Below are 20,880 nucleotides of genomic sequence, written 5' to 3'. Positions count from 1 at the left end.
TTCTCAGATCCTTTCATGTGCACATCATGTTCTGAGACCCACATTAAATCTGTGTAATATCATCTCTCATGGGTTCAGTAAGGTGTCAGATAAAATAGCTTCACTCTCTCCTATTGTTTTCCATGAGGTGTAGAGCTTGGGAATAGCTGTTCATGTAGTATAGGAGAGTCTTGGTAACTTATAATACAAAGAAATTATTGAAAAGTTTCCAAAGCATGTGATACTTATTTCTATGTGTCAGCTTGGTCATTGTATGGCTCACTGTAACGCATAGTTAAAAATACCTTAGTAGAAATGTTTTAATTACTTGAAAAGGAACTAGGATGTATCCTAGGTGGTGTTGATTAAACATTAAATAATGAAATAAGTAAATTAATTAACCGAATTTGTGTTGTATCATTGTGTTCAGTACATTTTAGAAGAGGAGAGAAGAAGAGATTCACCTTATCCCTCGGCCAGAGCTTTAGTTAGTTAGCTACATTAGGGACCCTTTGCGGATGTTAGGAATTGGGATGGCCTCTTGGCTCAGTGTTTTGGCTTTACCACAAGCTTTCCATATTACATTGCACAAGATGCTCATCTTTTTGCCTGGGTTGAGCGCTTTTATAATGGAAGCAATAGTTCCCAGCCCATCACCTTCTGAGAGGCTGAACTAGTTGATGGTGTTTGACAATTCAGCTCTTGCATCGGAAGCACTACTTGAAAAGTCCGAATACAGTCTGAAAAGGCCTCCCTTTTGCAATGCTGTGTTGTTTCTTGGCTTCTACTGTAGATAGCATGGTTACCTCAATGGAAGGTCTGGGTTCTGACAGCGTCTTCGGCGTGCACGAAGACAGCCACTACCGGATAAGCAAGAGCCTGCTCAAGCCAGCAGAAGGGAGCACAGTACCCCTGACGAGAGTGAAGTGTTTGGTCTCCATGACAACCCCACATGATATCAGGCTTCACGGATCATCGGTCACGCCGGCATTCATCGAGTTTGACACGTCTCTTGAAGGGTTCGGGTAAGGTCCTGCGGTGCTCTCAAATAACGTGGGGCAACACTGCAATGTTGTGTTGCTTTCTTTGTTTTCAAATTGTAACTTTTAATAGACTGTTTGCAAGCAAAGAACAAATGAATTCTTTAAAGAAGAGAAAGGAATACTTCAAGTCACATAAATTCATTCTCATTCATTAATGCCTTGAGAGCAAATGCTTGCCATGTGTGAAAGTAGAAGTAGGTATGTATTTAAACATTGATAGGGCCCTCTCAGTTCTGGGTTTCACATTCCTTTTAAAACAAAGGAATGCATGCGTACCCTTGAAGGATTGCTGGGATTTACGTATGATATTTGGATGGCCCAGCTGTTCTGAGACCCACCTAAAATTGCTGAAGAACTTGGAAATGTGGAAGTGGGCAAATCAGAAATACAAGTGAAGCAGACAAGGCAGCTGTGATGAGTTCAAATAACTGAAAAAAAGTAGTATTAACTGGAGGCAGAGCCTGAATATCATGCTTAACTCATTTTTTTCTTTTAGCACCCCAGTATCACTTACTGTTTTTTTCTCTCTAATTAAACACTTGCTGAATGAAGCACTTTATGAGGATCATGTAATATGATTTAACTTGACTGTTCAGAAGATTAAAACATTACACCATTCTTAGCGTCTGTTTAAGGAAAACATTTTGTCTTTTTGGTTACAGAAGTGGAATAGAAAACTCTGGATATTTAGGAGCTCTGCTGCTCTGCATTCTCTTCTCAGCTTTGCAAAGCAAGAATGCAACACCCATTTTACATCTAGCCTTCATATCCAATATAATCAGGGACAGACCTTTTTTTTTTTTTTTTATAACAAATGGTACTATAAGCTCTGTTCTACATCCTTCATAAGAAAAGAGAAAATGCTTGGAACCTAAGAACAACTTACAATAAGCTTGCAAAATGAATTGTCACTGTCATTGCTTCCAGAGATTTGTAGGTGCTGGTAATGAGTCCAAAAGTAACTCACATAATACAGCTGTGACTTCTTGTAATTTCAGCAAGTCACCTGAGAAGGCTACTGTAATCACTTAAAAAAAAATCTAAAACTTTTTAGTTTGTTTTTAGGTGCCAAGAAGTTTCACGAAATCCACAGTTAGCGGACCCCTGCTTAGAGAGAACTTGCTTGTAGTACCATTGACCATGGAGAATTCACCCAGAGAACAACATTTTCAAGAGAGAGGAAGAAGTATATAATGACAACTGTAATCCAAAAGAAGATAGTAGTGACCAGAATCCTGGATTGTTGTTACTTTGGAGATGAGTGGTCAAGTTAACTCTTCATGGAGAGAACAAAATAACTCTTAGCACTGTCAGGCAACTCAGCTACAGTATACTTAAACGGGTGTAAATGTCAACAGAGTGATGACTCTCAACAAGTGGAAGAGCCATCATCTTTCCTCCAGTAGGACTATCTATACACATTGGAAGCTGAACTGTGGGCATTCACTCCATTTCGGATAGGTTGATCGCTGAAACTCTTTTAAGTACCTAAGGGAGGGACTTCTTATATTGGTTTCTGTTGTGTCCACAGCATCAGTGGCTGTTGTAAGGACCAAACATTGCTAATTTGGTGAAATATGTTACTCTGAGAGCATACATCAAATAAGAACACCATAGTATGCAATTGCCAGATCTTTTGAATATTTAGCTGACCTCTTAGAGAGTCCAGAAAAACTCAAAGGCTGTAGTGAGTTATGGTCGCCCACAGAGGAGCATCTTAAGCAATGGAACCACATGGGCATCAGTCTCTATGCCTTTGCACCAATAACATACACTGCCAGAGCTCTTTGTGCAGGAGATAATTTAGCCTTGCAAAGAGGCTCTGCTGCTCACAAGGAGCAGTCTTGAGAATTCATTTCTATTTTTCATTAATACATAAAGTCATGAAGAGTGATTGTGTGCTTATAATATATTTTCCTAGGCTATATTTTGTTTGTATTGAACTCCACTTATATTGACTTCCATAAACTCTGGTGTGTTGCTGGTCTTCTGTTTAACAGCTGCCTGTTCTTGCCAAGTTTGGCTCCCCACAATGCACCTACAAATAATGCTGTTACAACAGGACTTGTTGACGGTGCAGTTGTTAGTGGAATTGGAACTGGTAAGTACTCAAGTATGACTGTCAGCGGTGTTTTGTATCTGATGTTTAGTTCTCTTATGTCTTTATTAGCTGTGAAGTTGGTGTTGGACACTGTACACTCATAATCGAGAACTTCTTGTGTCTGTTTCTGTGCATGTGTTCTTGCCCCCAGGGCAATGAAAAGCAATATAAAATACAAACCTGTGATTGCTTTAAAACACAAGGCTCTCAGCAGGTGAAATTGTAATCAGGCAAGCATATGAATAACGAACCTAGGTGCATTAAGAAAAAGTTGAGGTAGTAGTGTGAAGAGCATAGGAAACATGGAATTAATTATGATGCCGTACTTGTGACTTTATTTTGCTGAGTTCTTGACTGCATTGATTACAGGTGTAATTGCACACATCATCACAAAAATCTCATCAAAATTGTTTGCTTTTACATGTTGTTATAGGCTATTCACCCTGCAGGAACCTGGTGTGCTGTGGGATTATTTGAACATGGTCACTTAGTTAAAAAAGGTGTTAAGTCTAAAAACTAAGTTGAAGGTTTACTGCAGTAAGACAGAATTAGTGGGAGCACCCTAGGAGAGATGAAATAGAGTCAGATGTTTGTGGTGGAGAGATACTCCTCAACAGAGACTTCTTCGGCAAGTCACACCTATGGAAGAAGCACCTCATCAGCCATTTCTGAGTACCTGATCCTTTTCCACTTTTTTAGTCTAGGGAACTGAAACTGGGTTGCTCTGAGCAAACACAGCTTCAGAGTTGATTTTTTTTTTTTTTTTTTTTTTAGAATAGGAAGGAATAGTGGGCAATTCTTGCTTTACTTTGTTTTGAAATAAACCTCTCTGAGCTAGCTTTATGTGGCTTTTCCTGCAAACTTGAGTCAGAAATGTGAGTAACACTGAAGTCCAGGAAGGAAAAGTTTGAGAAGGCACAGCTGGTGTCAGATACGGAAAAAGAAACAGGTAGATATCCTAAGTACTACCTACTGCAACTGTGTAATGGGCTTTCTTTTTTGATTTTAGGTGAGAGATTTTTCCCACCACCGTCTGGTTTAAGCTACTCAACTTGGTTTTGTATTGAACATTTTAGTACCCCTCCTAATAACCATCCTGTGAGACTTCTGACTGTAGTGCGTCGTGCAAACTCCTCGGAGCAGCATTACGTATGCCTTGCCATTGTCCTCTCAGCAAAGGACCGGTCACTGATTGTTTCAACTAAAGAAGAATTGCTTCAAAATTATGGTAAGAGTTGTGTCATGTCATCAGCTAGTGCTGACAATATTATGGGGATGCTATAGCAAGTTTATTTTAAACCTGGTGTCGAGAAGAATCTTGTCTGATGTAACTTTTGTTGCAGCTTCACCAGTTCCTAGTGGGTTTTGACCATGGAAAAATGTAAAATTTGATCATTCATGTAGAAATTAGGGAGCCTTTATAATTTCCAAATAAGATGTCTGTATATAAAGAAAAAAATTTGCCAAAGTACTATATATTCATTACATTATGGTTTTGAAAGGTTTTGCCTTTTAATTATCTTGTAGTGTTCATTTTAGACCTCGTGTCTCGAGGTGCAAATTTCAACTGTCTTTGCTTTGAAGAAGTTTGGAAATAGTAAACTAATGGGTTGGGAAGGTTTTTTTCTGGATAGTCCCAGCACTGGAGGGCTGTTTGAAGGCAATCAATCATTCATTGCATGTTTTAATGCTGTGATCAGTTTTCAGAAACAGTTTGTAGCTTCATTCAGTATCTGTGACCAAAGGTGGAATTACAAGAGATGTAGTGAAGATCTAGGTGAAGCGGGTGGTGCCAGTAAATCTGCTAGAGAACACTATTAGTGCAGTCAGGGGCTTCAGGATTAGCCATCTCCTCTCTCCTGCCTTGTCCTCCATCAGAGCCTCCAAAAGTGGTCAGTTTTGACAGGCCAGTTTACACGCTGGGCCTATGGAGGGAGCTGAGAGGAGTAGGACAGCCTTCTGCATGGGTTTCAGGCTTAGCTCTTCACCAGACCAACACACTGGGTTACGAGTAGTTATCAAAAATCTTCTCCTGCTTTTTTTCTTTCCTTTTGAGTAGCAGGCACTAATAAAGAATTTATACAACTGTTGTTATTAAAAAAAAACCAAAACAACACAAACAGCTAAGCGGACTGTGACCAAGAAAATAAGGAATATTTTGTAAGCAGACATTCACATCATTAATGGCAGCAGTCTCCCTCACTAGAAGCAGGTTCAAAATCTGAAACTTGGGAGCTGAAAACCCCTAGTATGAAGGAGGAATTAAACCTATTAAATTACAAAGGTATTGGCAGCTTTTTCTTTCTCAGAAGACTGAATTCTTAGAAAATGAAACAAGTTTATCTTCATATTAACTGCTTTAGGCTGCAGTGGAGCTATAAATCATACGGTTTTAGTTTGTAAGCCCTTACTGTCTAACTCCTTGAAAGAGATTGGATTTGAAGAGGCTTTGTCAGAAAAGATCTGAAGATGTCCAACTAAAAGACTGATTTTTAATTGGACCAGGATACTTTGCTTTACTTGAGTGTTACCCTGTTGTGGCTAAATCATAATTGGTGGTTTTACCATCAAGTGCTGAGCAGGTGAGTACGTGAGGAACTGAGAAGACAGGCCCTCCAACACAGGGACTGGAAGTGCTGGCAGTCTGTTATAAGAATAGATGAGGTGGTTTAAGGACTGAGTAAGCAAGAATGATTCTCAAAGATGTATTGCTGAGAGAAGAACTTAAGATTATTTTTGTATCTGAAAGTTAGTTCCAAGTACTCTGCTTTTATCATTTTCCTTGTGCTATTTCTAAAGAAATGAGTGTTCTCTCTGTTCAGGCAGCTGTTGTGGTTAAGAGGATTAATGGTTCCTTTTCCTTCAGTATGAAAGAATGAAGAGAGATCTGAAAAGTTCCTGTTTTCTGTCAAACTATTCCCTGGGCTTTTTATTTTATTTTTTTTTTTTTTATTTTCAATCTTTTTTTGTTGAGGGGACTTTCAAGTAAAGTGTGGGTCATTCTGTTTTGTGATGGAGAGTTAATGCACCTGCAAACTGATCTTGCCCTCTGGCATGAAGTCAAAGGATGCCTTTTGGAGAAATTAAAAAACTCCATGCTGAGGACTAAAAAGTATTTCAACAGTCAGGAGAGGAGAATTGGACACCCATTAGTGAAAAAAGACCTGGAGACCTGGGAAATGCTTGAAGGGTGTGGATGGGTGAATTGGGGTTGGGCGGTCAGCAGCCCCTGTGGAGGCCGGGAATGTGTTCCTGTGTCCGTGTGTCTGGAAGGCTGGCATCTGTCTGCGACTCCTCTCACTGTTGGTGTGATGGTGTCCACCGGAGCTGTCGGTGCCGTTTGCCTCATCCCACAGCAGCTGGTGCTTGCCCTGACTCAGTGGCCTCTGCAACCAGGGCTCCTGGAGGTGGGAAGGGAAGGACAACTCGCTGTGGTTACAGGACTGAAATGGAACAAATAAGGCATCGTGAGGTCTTTGTTTTGACTTGGGCAGAAACGTCTCAGTCCTGAGCTACCCCTTCAGTAGCAGTGCTTCAGAAAATTAATTTTCCTTAGAACTGCAAAAAGGGAACAAGAAAAACCACTGTGCTTAGGCTTGAGTTACAAGTACCCCTGGGTGGTGCTTCATGTGTGTCTTGCCAGCCAGACATCCTGTTTGTGGCTTTTATTAAGGAAAAATGTCTCAGGCTTTCAACCTCATCTTTAACTTCACTTATGCTTTGTGATTTAGCATGATTTTGATGCAGACACTTTGAAAGGCAATCTTTTCACTTGTATTTTCTTTTATGTGTGACCTAATGCTTCAAGCAATATAGTGATAAGTTCATACTGAGTTTCTGGCCAGGTGCAGGGGATCCAGAGGAGGCTTCTGTGGGAAAAGGGCCAGTGCTGCCCCATGGCACATGTAGCTGGGTTTGACGAGCTCCACAGCATATTCCCTGCAGGACACAGCTGAGTGCAGCAACCAGGCTGGTGGTGCCTCTGGGGAAAAGAGAGTGAAACACTTCATGGTGCAAAGGAATAAGGGGAAAAAATGTGAGAGAGGACATGAAGGTGAGAGCAGAAGGAGGGGAGAGGGTGTTACAGGCACTGGAGTGGAGATTCCCAGTGGCTCTTGAAAGAACCACACTGGAGCGCGTAGTGGGACCTGTGGAGGAGACCATGGTGGAGCAGGGAAAACTAGGAGGAGAATGTCTGAAGTATGGGTATCCTTCTCTCCACAGTGTGAGAAAAGTGAAAAAAAGCTCTGTGGGTTTAGAGAGACATCTTTTTATTTCTTTGTGACTACTGCAGTAAATATAAAAACTTGTTTAGAAAAACAGCGGATCTTTCTGTGACTTGCATGGTGGCATGAGAAAGTTAGTAAATACTTGAGGAAACTGGTAATTCCAGGTAAAGTTTCAAAGGGAGGGGAGAAGGTCAAAAGTCTAAAGTCTGAACGTATCCTGAGAATTTTCTTAGAGAAGGCAAAGGAAGTGGAGATCTGTTGCTGATAATACCAAAACTGTAATGGTTTGTTAACGTGCAAGTATTTGAGGATGGTCAGCCTGTCAGACTGGGACTATTTGGTCTGAATACTTTCCCAAAAAATCTGATTTCATTCTTTCAGTTCTTGTATTTGAAAGTCTAAAGTAATACTTGTTAATTGTGTGGTTTTATTCTTATATTGCTGTGTTTTTTGTTAATTACATGCTTTCAAAAAAGTTGGCTTTAATGTACTGCTGTAGTTCATATTGCATAAATTCTGATTACATATTTGTTTGTTTTAACTGGTACTTTCCTTTAGTTGATGACTTCAGTGAGGAATCATCATTTTATGAAATTCTTCCATGTTGTGCCCGTTTCCGCTGCGGTGACCTCATTGTGGAAGGCCAGTGGCATCACCTAGTTCTGGTCATGAGTAAAGGCATGCTGAAGAACAGCACAGCTGCTCTCTACCTCGATGGACAGCTTGTTAACACTGTTAAGGTAATATAAATCTTTCAAACCTCATTTTTACTGCTTGGAGTGATTTTTCTCTCTCTGTGCATAGTATATGCACAAAAACCCCACAAAAAATCAAGAATGAAACAAACCAACACCATCCGCTCTCCCCCCAGCAAAAAAAAAAAACAAACTCCCCCCCCAAAAAAACCCCCAAAAAAACATCGTTTGTCAAGTATAGGCTTTAAGGGAGAAAGCAAAACCTGGTCTGGGGTGTAAATTAGCTAATGTTACTGTACATAGGTACAACCATATGTTGTCTTTCAAAGTTTACCTTCCAGTATTCCTTTTACAGAAGGAGGACTGTAGTAACTTGTTATGCTAATAGCTGTGATACATGAGTGTGTATCTGGCCATCTGTCTTGTTATACATGACTACATTCAATAGCTGGTAACAGAATTTTTACAATGCAGATAGAAAAGGCCTGTGAGATTATTATTGTCATTATATATAGGCTGGGATCTTACTCATGTATTTGCTTTATGGTTTGAAAAATATTACCTAATTTAGTTCATCACGTTTGCACTTTAGCTCAAAACAGTATAATTACCAAAGGTATGTTTTCACTGGGTGAAAAAGGAGAAACAACACAACTTTGAGGTTGTCCTACTGTTTTTGCAAAAAACAATGATGGTCATAGAGCACCATGTTTTTAGAATCAAGATACAGCCTCTTTAAGCACAGAATCCGCGTATTCTCATCCTGGGTTTTCATACACAGCTTCATCTTTTGAAAGCCCCTTAGCTTCTGGTCTTTGCATTTACTTTCAGTTTAATGTTTTTCTCTGCCTATTTCAACACAGTATCAGAAGACCATATGTTACATAGCAGCTGTCTGATACATCCCCTGGTGTGCAAAAACGCTTTCCCGAATTTCTGATCTTGTCGTCGCGGTACCCGTGCTCTCTCAGTAACTTCCCCATGTTTCTCTCCTTTACAGCTTCACTACATTCATAGCAGTCCCAGTGGCTCTGGTTCTGCCAATCCACCTGTGGTCAGCACTGTCTATGCCTACATTGGCACCCCGCCCGCACAGCGCCAGCTCTCGTCCTTAGTGTGGCGTTTGGGCCCTACGCATTTCCTGGAGGAGGTTTTGCCTGCCCCGGGAATCAGCACCATTTATGAGCTGGGACCAAATTACGTCGGAAGCTTCCAAGCGGTGTATGTGCCATGTAAGTACAGTTCACGTGGCAGCTGGTGGCTTGGCCTGGGTGTAGTGGAATCTTTTGTGTGCAGAAGAGGTGAGAGAGTATGCAGTGGCAGAGAGGAAAAGCTATGGCTGTTTGTAGGAAGAAGATTAGTAGCTGCTATTGAAGACAGTGATAGAAATCCAAATTACTGTTTTAACATACTTCTGGTAGTTCTTGTACTGAGATATGATAGATAGAAGTGCTTGTGTTCCTCACTTCGGTTTTAAACTAGTTGGAAATGCTTAAAGCTGTCATTATTCATATTGTATATTATATTTATCTGTAGAAAGTGAAATTAGAAAGGTTTTTTAACCTGTCAGCTTCTGGTGATAACACTCATTTGCTAATCTGCAATCTGTTCTGTACTTCAAACACAGCTGTCTTGAAATGTCATTCGTAAGACCCAAATGGGTCAACTGAGAAAAAAATGTTAAAAAGGCAGAGATTGTGGTGCAGCAAATAGTTTTTAAGTATTTAAAGCTTTAAATATTTGTAACTAGCAAATATGAGCAATTTTAAGTGTTCTTCTCTGAAATTGAGGGAAGTGCAACACAAAAAGATTTAAATAACCTTGTTAGAAATGTGTGTCCATAGCCCAGTTTTTGAATATGCAGACACCCAAGTGAACCATTCTTACCCAAGTGAGATTTGACAGACTTAACAAATTATGTAGACACCCAGCTTCTCTCTTTCTGTGTTAGGTGAGGATCCTTCATGCTTTTCTAATTCCATTCATGTGGTTCACCAGAGTTGCACCTTTTGACCTGACAGGAGCTGCAGAAGTGAATTTCTCTGTTGCGCCTTAAAGTGCTGAGTTTTGCATGCTTCCTCTGAGGTTGTAGACAGCTGTCAATCACAGTGCTTGCAGTGCCTCACAAGAAGCATCCACTTTCAGAGCAGTGGATAGAAAATATTAAAGATACGGTTATGTATTCTCCTTGAATCTTGCATCTTTTGTACCATCCTAAAGCGGTTTTTCTAGTAAACCATTGTAGAAAGTCTTTTCACAGGCAAAGATGCAGATGTACCAAATACTTCTCTGCTTTTTGATTACTTTGTTTTCCTTCAGATGGGAAGTGAACAGCCCTTAGGCTGGACAAGATTACATCTCAGCTATTTGTCAAATCTTTCCTCTATACTTATTCTGCAGTACAAATTTCTTAAGATTTTACTCTTGAAACCGAAAAGGAAAACAGTGGTGTTACTGAAATGAACTTTTATTTTGTCTTTAAGGCAAAGATTCGAAGTCTGAAGGAATCAATCCATCTCCAATATCTTTGGTACCAGAAGAGAAGGTGTCTTTTGGTCTCTATGCACTGTCAGTTTCTTCATTTACAGTGGCAAAAATAAGGAAAGTTTACAACAAGTTGGACAGTAAAGCTATCGCCAAACAGGTATGTTGGGAAATTAGTTGGTTAATGTGCGTGACTTGTTCCTTTCTTTTAACTTCTTTGAAGACAATTTAGTCAATGCAACCAGGAACAATAATGTACTTGTCAGAAAAGTTGTCCATGATGATTGTCATGTTTGTGGGGGGGAGAGAGGGGAGAAAGAGGAAGACTGTAACCCTAGATGTTATTCATATTCTTGAAATTACTCCTAAATTTTATACACATTCTTGGATTTACTGTTAACCATGTATCTTAGCACCTTTTGGGGGTATTTTGGCTTTTTGATGTAGATGGTAGTTGTACTCCTATAGAAACACAGTTAAGATTATATTGTTCAACAATATTTCTACTGTTGCATATAACAGAACTGATAGATTACTCCTCTAGCTGTGATTCACATCTGGGAACCAGAACATTAGTTTACTTTTTCTTCAAAGTACATTAAAAATCAGTGAATTTTTAGTTCAGAAGACTATGTATGAGAAAAGGCTGAGAGACTTGGCCTGGCTCAGCCTGAAGAGGCTCAGGAAGACCTTATTGGCAGCCTTTCAATACCTGTGGGAGGCTTATAAGAAAAATGGAGAAAGACTTTTTACCAGGGCCTGTAGTGGTAGGACAAGGGGCAGTGATTTCAAAGTGGAAGAAGCTGGATTTAAATTAGGCATAAGGATGAAGCTTTTGATGATGAGGGTGGTGAGGCACTGGAAGAAATTGCCTAGAGAAGCTGTGAATGCTCAGTTCCTGGAAGTGTTCGAGGTCAGGCTGAGTGGTGCTTTGAGCAACCTGATATACTGAAAGATGTCCTTGCCCACAGGAGGGGGATTGAACTAAATTATTTTTAAATGTCCCTTTCAACCCAAACTCGTTCTGTGGCCTGGTGGGATTGTTTTAGTAGTTAGACTCATCTTCCTTAACCTTTGAGACTGGAGATTTCTCTTAACTTCAGAGAGTATCTTAATGACTCTAGTTCTCTTTTGTTATATGTTACTCTTTATCACAGGAGGAAAATACAGAAGTTATGTCTAGATTTGCATTAAAAAAACATCTTCACTTCAGCCCCTGCTTTTTTTTCTTGTTTTCTTCAGCTGGCGATTTCTTCTCATGAAAATGCCACGCCTGTGAAGCTGCTCCATAACTCAGCAGGACATTTGAATGGACCAGCACGCTCCATTGGTGCAGCTTTGATAGGGTATTTGGGTGAGTTGAGTACTTGAGAATTATGTTCAAAAATTATTAATTACTTGTCAATAAGAACTTAGGTCTAGAAGATAAATCATGTAATTGATGAATGGTGCATTCATGTGGTATAATGGTGCACTGTTATATTTATTGAACATTTTTATATTCCATGGACATACTATTATCTTTTTTTGCTGGCATAGGATGCTTGTTTCAGTTTGTATAATGTATCATTATGAAAATATATTTAATTACTTTACCTTAGGTCATAAACTATTGTCCAGTGCAATATATTTCCTTCACATCCTTTTCTGAGGTGTCATAGTTCTTCTAGTGACATTCATTTTGTAATTCAAGCAATGCTAAAATGCAAAATGCTTTCATATTTTCACAATTATTTCCTGCAGAAATTAGATTTTATTTTGCTTTAATTTATTTTCTCTGCCTATGCTTAGGAGTAAGAACATTTGTCCCCAAGCCTGTTGCCACTACACTGCAGTACATTGGTGGAGCTGCTGCTATTTTGGGACTTGTAGCCATGGCATCAGATGTAGAAGGGTTGTATGCAGCTGTGAAGGCCTTGGTCTGTGTGGTAAAGAGCAATCCACTGGCCAGCAAAGAGATGGAAAGAATCAGAGGTTATCAGGTATGTAAGAAATGTCTTAAAACAGATCACGCTGATTGAATTTCACTGTCTGTCACAGCAGTTCCCATGGAAATTCCTTGTGTTGTGGTAGCCTGAGTTTCTGTTCTTAAGTTTACTGAGCTCTTGGCTAATTAGCACAGATGAGTTATTTAGGATGGCTTTTAAAGGAGAGGGGGGGAAAGTGTCTTTGCCATGCCATTGTGCACATTTAGGTGCTTTGGTGAAACTGAGCCTTCATTAACAGCACATAAGAGCACAACTGTGGTACTTAGATGGTTCTTTTTCCATGATTTTCGAACCCACCTCTGCAAGCCTAGGAGCTTCTGTCTCTGTGATCTGCCAGCAAGAGAGGAGGATAGGGACACATGAAGCAAACCAAACAAGTGGACTCCTAGAATCATCGTCCTGAGGAGACTGCACAAACTTTATAGTTGGTGATGCTGTTTGCTTTCAAGCTGAAGACTTATTACTTCTCCATCAGAATGGGGAAAGGGCAGTCAGTTATGCAGAAGGATTGGTTGACTGATTTGGAAAGATCTTCACATGAGCAATGAATTTTATGTTTCTCATGAAGACTGCTTTACTGAAATGGAAAGTTCTGTGGTTTGGGCAGCGCATTTACAAACCTCGTGGTGTTAATGCCTGGTATAGTTACGTCAAAACATATTATTCCAAGTAGCCTGTTGCAGACCTTGTCTTACATTGACCAAACAAACTGAGACAGTGTCCTCCTTGTACCATAAGTAGTCAGTGGATCATCACATATGACCTTACATTCCACTTGTACTGACATCACCAAATAGTGTGGTTTGAGAGAGATTCTTCAACTGTGACTGACTGCCAGAGGGCTGAGAGGTGTGTGTGTGTGCACCTAATCCTCAGGGCCTAGATACTGTCTGCAGTGTAGAACAGATGTTTTATGAACTGGAGGGTGTCCTGGATATGCCCCTTTTGTAGCCAGCTGTAATGCCACTTTCAAGCCCTTTTATCAAGAGTGTCAGATGTACTTTAAGGGCCTTCTAAGAAGGGATGCAGACATTCATCTCTACTCTTTGTGCTTAGGCAACATTGCTGCGTGCTCATTGGCTGCTAATTCTTTTTCTGTTTACTTGTTCCAGTTGCTGGCAATGCTGTTAAAGAAGAAACGATCCCTTCTGAACAGCCACATCCTCCATCTGACCTTTTCCTTGGTGGGAACTGTTGATAGTGGGCATGAGACATCCATTATTCCAAATTCTGCTGCCTTCCAGGATCTGCTCTGTGATTTTGAAGTATGTAAAGCTGCACAGAGAAGTGGTGATGATGCTGGATAGTGATTACCTTAAATATTGAACAGCAGCAAACTAGGTTGTTATGCTGAGAACTTACTGTTTCTTACATAGTACAATAAAGCAGCTGAGCAACAAAATTGTTGGTGACTTTTCCTGCTGAAATGGCTTGAATCACTGCAGAAGCACTGAATGGGTGCCACAGATGTTTCTGCTTTTTGTTGTTTTAGAGGATACATTTTGTAATTTTTGGTTCATGAACTTCTTTTAACCTTTGTGTTCTACTGCAGTACATGTATCAAGGCATGAAAGATGCACTGAAAATAACAGTAAGAGGTAAACTTTCAACATAAAACATGGTAATCATTTTATCATACATCTCCTGCAGGAGTAGTAAGGGAGTTAAAATTCTTCTTGCACAACCCATGAAATATTTTAAGTGTCATTAAACTAAGGAAAGTAGCAAAGTTGAGAAGGAAATGCTAGTGTGGTAGAGGGTGATAAACGATTCGTAGACCTTGTCCTTCAGCGTTTGCTCCTTTGGTATTATCTGTACCTAACACAGACTGAGTAAAAGAATTCTGACTCACATATACTAAAATAAATAAATAAAAATACTACTAACGCTACTAAGCTAGTTATAGATACTGACTTAATATCACAAGTCCATCGTGCACAAATGACTTTACAGACTTAACCCATTTCCTTTTTTTAGATGTCTATTTGAGGGTTTCAGAGCACTCCTGGAAACCTTATGGAAGGGTCTTGTCTATGAAAAACTCTCCTGCTGCTTACTATAGCATTTATTTTAAAAAAATCAACTGGTCTTATTAAGTTTGCTTTTTCTTGACCTTAAAGGTCTGCAATGCACCCAATGCCCCCACTTGTCAAAATCAACAATATGCTGTAATTGTGACACATAGAAAGAGGAAACGAGCCTCGGGTTTTTTAACTTTAGTGGGGTTCTAAATCAGAGGAAATTTGTCATCCAACAAAGTTCCCTTTTTTTTTTAAGTATAATGTTAAAACTAGGTATAAGCTTGTGCTGTGTCTAAACAGGTTTTTCAGTATCATGTGACTAGTTAATCTTTAACAAACCTTATAAGTTACAAAAATGCTTCCTTTGTCCTCAGAATTAAACATAGACTTAATAGAAGTTACTTCATCTGCAAGAGATGATGTTTGTAGTAGAGATCTTAAGTTAGGTGAACACTTAGCAGAGAAGAGTGTGAATCACAGCCCAGCTGCTTCTACAGTGAGACTGTGAATGAATTCTGCTGAAGACTACTCTTCTCTTTTTTTTTTTTCCCCTTTTTGTTTTCTTTCCCCCATAAAAGAACCAGCTGAGAAATTTCATCAGTGGTTTATAGTCACTCAGAAGCAACTACAAAAGATCCAATTTGTTGTTGTTTAGTTTGTGCCTGTCTCTTTTTTCCCTGAAGACCAACTGAAGAATGAATACACTTAACAGATTAAAATAAATTTAAAAATGTGCAGACAGTAGGTCTGTGAGTCACTAAGAAGAAACTTTTTTTGGTTTAGTTGTTTTTTTTTGTTTGTGGGTTGGGTTTTTTTTAAATGATTTATTTTCTTCTGCATTCAGAAATCAGTGACCCAAGCATTTCACTTAAATTGGATAAATTAGATGTTCTTACTCCTGCAGAACAGGGAAATTAAAAGATTTGTTCTCATCATTTTAGATTATAAGATTAGAAGTAAAGCAAAAGCTAGAAACATTTTTATTTAAGCCAGTTTTATACACCAGAGCACAAGTATTAATTATGCTTTGTTCAATAGCAAGTCAATTTTAAGATTGGCAGCTGTAACTGAGCTTTCTGGCTTTTATATCTTTTATTTCTTCTATTGATTGAACAATCGATTTTTTTTTTGTTTTGTTTATTGGTTTGGGGTTTTTGCTAGAGAATCTAAATAATTTAGCTGCAGGAAATGCTGGGCAAAAAAAATCAAAATCAGGGAAGACCTTGAGTTTAATCTAGGCAGAAGATAGTAAGTTAATTTTACAAAGACAAAAATCTTCAGTTAAGCCAAATAAACTTAACACAGCGTTTCACATCAGCCTTGTAAACCCCAATAACTGCTTTGCACCATCTGTTTAAAGAGGTGTTCCAGATAATTGTGTAACTTTTTGTCTAGAACTCTTTAGAAGTTTTCAGCATGATACACTGACAAAGAATATAATATGTTTGGAAGTGTGCATTTTTTTATGGACAGGTAAATAGTCGTGTACTGGAACAATTTTAATCTCTTCAAGCCTTTCATAACCTTTGGTACGTTAATGTCCTTTTTTATTCTACAAGTCAGTTTGTGTACCCAACACATCATTGTTTATTATGTATTTCAGGTCTGGCTTCATGCACCCTATGAGCTTCATCTGTCATTATTTGAGCACTTCATTGAACTTCTCACTGAGTCAAGGTATGAGCCAATGCAAGCCTGGTAATGGGACTTACAGGATTAGGTAATATGTAGAGGATGCCCCAATTTTAAATTGCCACCTCCTTTCTTTCCTTCTTCCAGCGAAGCAGCAAAGAACGCAAAGTTAATGAGGGAATTCCAGCTCATCCCAAGACTGCTCCTGACTCTTCGAGACATGTCTCTGTCCCAACCCACTATTGCTGCAATTAGTAATGTGCTGAGCTTTTTGCTTCAAGGCTTCCCTAGCAGCTATGACTTACTCAGGTATCCCACACCTGTGATAGTTCTGTCTTTCTTGTTTTTATTATGTTAATGGTCTCTGTCAAAAATACTTAATGGTCATATGCCCATGGAGTGTGTAACATGGAATGCTCATGAACTGATTTTTTTTTTTGCTTCTCAAAGAACTAGACTGAACTAGACATAGCCAGTATGTTAAAGCCTTGATTTGCATATTATTTTCAGTTTGTATCTGATCAAGTATGACTGGATTATCAAACTGGCTTAATGTTCTACAGGTGAGAAGGTAAAGGTGCTGAATTGCAGCTCCCTTGTTCATGTGAAGCACTGAGCACTTCTCTTAAATACCATTATTGAATATTGAATATTATTAATATTACTTGAGATGAGCTATAAGGATACTTCAGGTTAAAGTGCAGTTTTAATTACTATCCTGAGTGAAAGGTTTAGTTCCAGATTTTTTCTTAATCATCACGGTATAAAAAAATATTTAAGACTGTCAGATACGTTACCATTAATTCAGACTGATGGAAATTACGCCAATTATTGCAATTCATACATACAGGAGTGTATGAAATGCTTTCAAATTAGTTGAACTCCTTGATAACGTGATTTTTCTCATCTCCCATTTCATTATAAAGAAAATGGATAAAATATTGCAGGGTTTGGGAGTTCTTTGCATACAAATGGTCATGTTTTCAGCTTCTCACTTAAAGTACAATTATAGGTGTCAGAAGCCTCAACCTGAACATCTGACCTGTCTTTGTTTTAATTATACAGAAGAAAAAAATTATTCAAGAATATAACCATTGATTTTAAGCTTAAATGGTTACAGAACAAATTGTAGGATGCCTGTCTGAATTTTCCTTGTTTTCCTTGGAAATAAAAAATGAAAAATATTGCATAACTTGGGAAAAGTTACACTGGCTAGGGATCATTTCAGGTTAGTTGCAGCAGAAAGGGGAATATATTGCATCTCCTTTCTTTGAGTACATCAACGTCTTGTCATGGAAAACCATGACCTTGTGTTACATAACCTCAAGCTATAGACATAAATGTTATTCCAGAGTTGAGTAACCACTGTAGTAATTGATGTAATAATTGTTCATCTGTAAAGGGTTGAGAATGTTTTTGTTCTCCTCTCTTTAACTTGAGGTGTTCATTTTACTAGGACTTGGTGATATCTCTGTTTCCTTTCTTGAATCTTAGCATTTTCTGGGTCCCTTACCTGCAGACTTGTCTGCAAAGATTCCATTAATTACAACAAGTTAATTTGTGTTTTGGCTAGTTACTTTGATTAGAGATGATTTTCCTCAATCTTTAGATGTGAGAAAGCTGACATTTCGGGATATCACCCTGTCACTGGTGTCACAGTTTTATATTTAAGGTGAATTATTGATAGATGAGAGTGCATCTGTCATACCAGTGAGTGATGTTTTTTCTATGTATGTCAAGGTTTGGACAGTTCATCTCTTCCACTTTACCTACGTTTGCAGTCTGTGAGAAGTTTGTGGTCATGGAAATAAACAGTGAAGAAAAGCTTGACAGTGGTAAGTGTTGACATCGCTTAGAAGCAGTAGAATAAAAATACTTTGTGATCTCTTCTGTGCTTGAACACATGAAACGTAGAAATAGTGCCATTAGCAATGTCATAATTTTGTTATAACCTGGCTGCCCATTAGTACTGCTACTTTGGTTTTCAGTATTGAGTGCAAAGCAGAGCAAAACCTGTTCAGCTTTCTTTTGTCTCCTTCATATAACACTGTATAGTTTTGTTCTCTTTCCTCCACTTGCTCCTTCAAATCAGCTGTGCATCTCTGCTTCTTTGTGAGGAAAGGGGAAAAAAAAGGCAACTCTTTACTAGGTGCATCTTCCCTCCAGGTGTAGAAGAAGTGAAAGAATTAACTAAGACAGCCTAGTTATTTTTCTTAGGAAAAAAAAAAATGTTACTGTCCTTCAATAATTTTTATATTGAATTGTTTTGAGACCATTTCTAGCCTTGTTTTCCTTAAGATAAAAGGCTTATGCAGTTGCATTTTCCATCAGTCTCCCTGAACTGATGTTTTAGTCCCACAGTGAATGTCACCCAAATAACTAGGAGTACCTAAAGATCCTATGTTTCTGCATCTCTTGGGAATATACTGGTGAGCAGGGACAAGTGAGAGATAAGTATTTCTGCTGTAAAGTTAGTTTTATTATCTGGTTTCCTGAAGAACAAGGTTTAGGCAGACTGCACTTTCTGGAGAGGGACTTTCCACAAGGGCATGTAGTGATGAGGTGAGAGGGAATGGCTTTAAACTGAAAGTAGGTTCAGACTAGATATTAGGAACTAATTCTTTACTGTCAGGTGGTGAGGCACTGGAACAGGTTGCCTGGAGAAGTTGTGGATGCCCCATCCTTGGAAGTGTTCAAGGCCAGGTTGGGTGGATAGAGCAACCTGCTCTACTGAAAGGTGTCCCTGCCTATAGCAGAGGAGTTTGGAACTAGATGATTTTTAAAGCTCCCTTTCAACCCAAACCATTCTGTGGTCCAGTGAGATTCATCATTATTCCGCTGTGCCTCACCTCTTCCTTCTCAATACCTTTGCTTTTTGTGGTCTCAAAGATGATTAAATTTGAGCTTTTTAGTAAAAAAGGGGCTGTGGGTATTGGAGAGAGATCCAGATTGATGTTCTCACTACAGGCCAGCCATGATTTTTTTTTCCCCCAGGCTAACCGCAGCCTGAGTTGGTTTTTTGCCTGTCTAGGGGACTGAAGAACCTTGGAGAGAAATTCAGGATGTGGCAGGAATAGAGAGAGAAGCTTTTGAGGCAGAAGACAAGAAATTTTTAGGCTAGTGGTGTTCATCAGTTCTTCTGTTTTTCTGTCATAGAAGATGCTTGGTGTTTGCATCTTGTGTACAAAACCTTGGCTCAGAAAGTATCCATTTATCTGTCTTTATTTTTGCTCATATTGCCTCAAGTTGTGATTTTATTGATTTTAAATAATGTAAAAGCATGGCCCTCCTCTGATAGTATAAGGTACAGGAAGAGGGATTTGCAAAATAACTGTAAAGCTAGTCCTGAGCTGCATGGATTGGCTTGGCTGCAGTGTGTTTTTCAACTGATGATGAGCTTGGGGATCTGTTAAAAGAAATGGCAACTAATTTTTGTCTCCATTTCTTAGATTCGGAGGGATTTGGGAAGTATCAGGATTCCCACCCCTCACCCCCACCAACCCAGCTTTCAAAATGCTAAATGTGCATTTAGTTACCATGTTACGCAGTTTTGAGAGAAGGGAGGGGAATGTGAAGGGGTGGTATTTGATTGGGTTTGTATATCTGCCTGCCAGGAGTGACTACTTCAGGTTAGATTATTGTCTGAGGAGTTGTGATTACCTTTTACCTGTTCTTCAAACTGCCCAAACTGTATGTGACAGTGGTAACGGGGCACCAAACATTTCTCAGCGGTGTATGTGTACTTAGTACACCTTCCTTTGCTTATGGATGGAATTTATGAATAGTCTTAAAATGCCCAAGTTCCAAAAACCTAATTTTGTTTTTATTTTTTTGGGTTTTTTTTTAATATTTAGGAACAGAGGATGATTTTGGAGGACTTGTTTCAGCTAATCTTATTCTGCTACGGAACAGACTTTTAGATATCCTTCTGAAGCTTCTATATACATCTAAAGAAAAGACAACTGTTAATTTGCAGTAAGTACAAAAAAACCCTTGAGGTAGAGAAAGGTTATAGTTTTTTATTTCAAGGGTGAGAATTACACAGCCCCCATTTGATTCACTGAATTACCTCTAAGTATGCTAGTAGAGATGGAATACATGATTCATGATGCTGTTTTCTCATAACTTCATGTGTGGCTATAGAGAAAATAAAATCTGTCAAAGAGAAAACTTGTGTTTTTAGAGAAGTGGGGTAATCAGCTTCTCATTTGGCTGAGATCAAATGGCTCCAGCAGGGGTTATTGTTAGGATCATTGACCGTAGAATGCCCCTTAGTTACTTAAAATTGCAGGTGAGGGAAGAATAATACTGTAGTTTTATGAGGCCATAGAGTCATATGGCAAGATGGAGAAGAGACATTGAATCACTCATGTTAAACCTTGGCAAAATACAGCTTTCAACCCAGTAGCCTGTCTGGAGTCTGTTGATGGCATTTTGTGAATGTATGGCATCTGTAGATTATGTAGGGATTGATGGACACACAACCCAAACCTGTTTAAGCTTTTAAGGAATAGTGCTTTAAAAAAAGGGAAAAAACCCCATGTATTTTCAGATATTTCCAAGCAACTCTTCCCTTAATAAAACCAAACAAACAACATTCCTTCAGTTTTTTTAATACCAGTTTATTAAGAAGACTTGTGAAAACTTCCTGTATGGCTTAACAAAAAGTTTCCAGTTCAGAATTCCATATTCGTTATCACAAGTAACA

The 20,880-nt window shown here is 38.9% G+C and overlaps 1 protein-coding gene across 9 annotated transcripts in view; it reads left to right on the top strand.

Annotated features, from left to right (window-relative positions):
* Positions 1–20,880, top strand: part of WDFY3 (WD repeat and FYVE domain containing 3) — a 166,096-nt gene that overhangs the window by 100,634 nt on the left and 44,582 nt on the right. For all 9 annotated transcript variants that reach the window (XM_064651756.1, XM_064651757.1, XM_064651755.1 and 6 more), the window contains 13 exons: positions 773–1,004; positions 3,023–3,123; positions 4,133–4,351; positions 7,911–8,092; positions 9,048–9,279; positions 10,531–10,691; positions 11,774–11,885; positions 12,323–12,513; positions 13,632–13,784; positions 16,144–16,217; positions 16,320–16,481; positions 17,913–18,007; positions 20,027–20,147. In XM_064651756.1, coding sequence (XP_064507826.1) covers positions 773–1,004; positions 3,023–3,123; positions 4,133–4,351; positions 7,911–8,092; positions 9,048–9,279; positions 10,531–10,691; positions 11,774–11,885; positions 12,323–12,513; positions 13,632–13,784; positions 16,144–16,217; positions 16,320–16,481; positions 17,913–18,007; positions 20,027–20,147 — 2,035 coding nt within the window. The remainder of the gene's footprint in view (positions 1–772; positions 1,005–3,022; positions 3,124–4,132; positions 4,352–7,910; positions 8,093–9,047; positions 9,280–10,530; positions 10,692–11,773; positions 11,886–12,322; positions 12,514–13,631; positions 13,785–16,143; positions 16,218–16,319; positions 16,482–17,912; positions 18,008–20,026; positions 20,148–20,880) is intronic.

Source organism: Pseudopipra pipra, chromosome 4 (assembly GCF_036250125.1).
Source record: "Pseudopipra pipra isolate bDixPip1 chromosome 4, bDixPip1.hap1, whole genome shotgun sequence".
Classification (NCBI taxonomy): domain Eukaryota; kingdom Metazoa; phylum Chordata; class Aves; order Passeriformes; family Pipridae; genus Pseudopipra; species Pseudopipra pipra.
The sequence above is the reverse complement of the archived record's forward strand: the minus strand, read 5'-3'. Positions and strand labels throughout refer to the sequence as shown.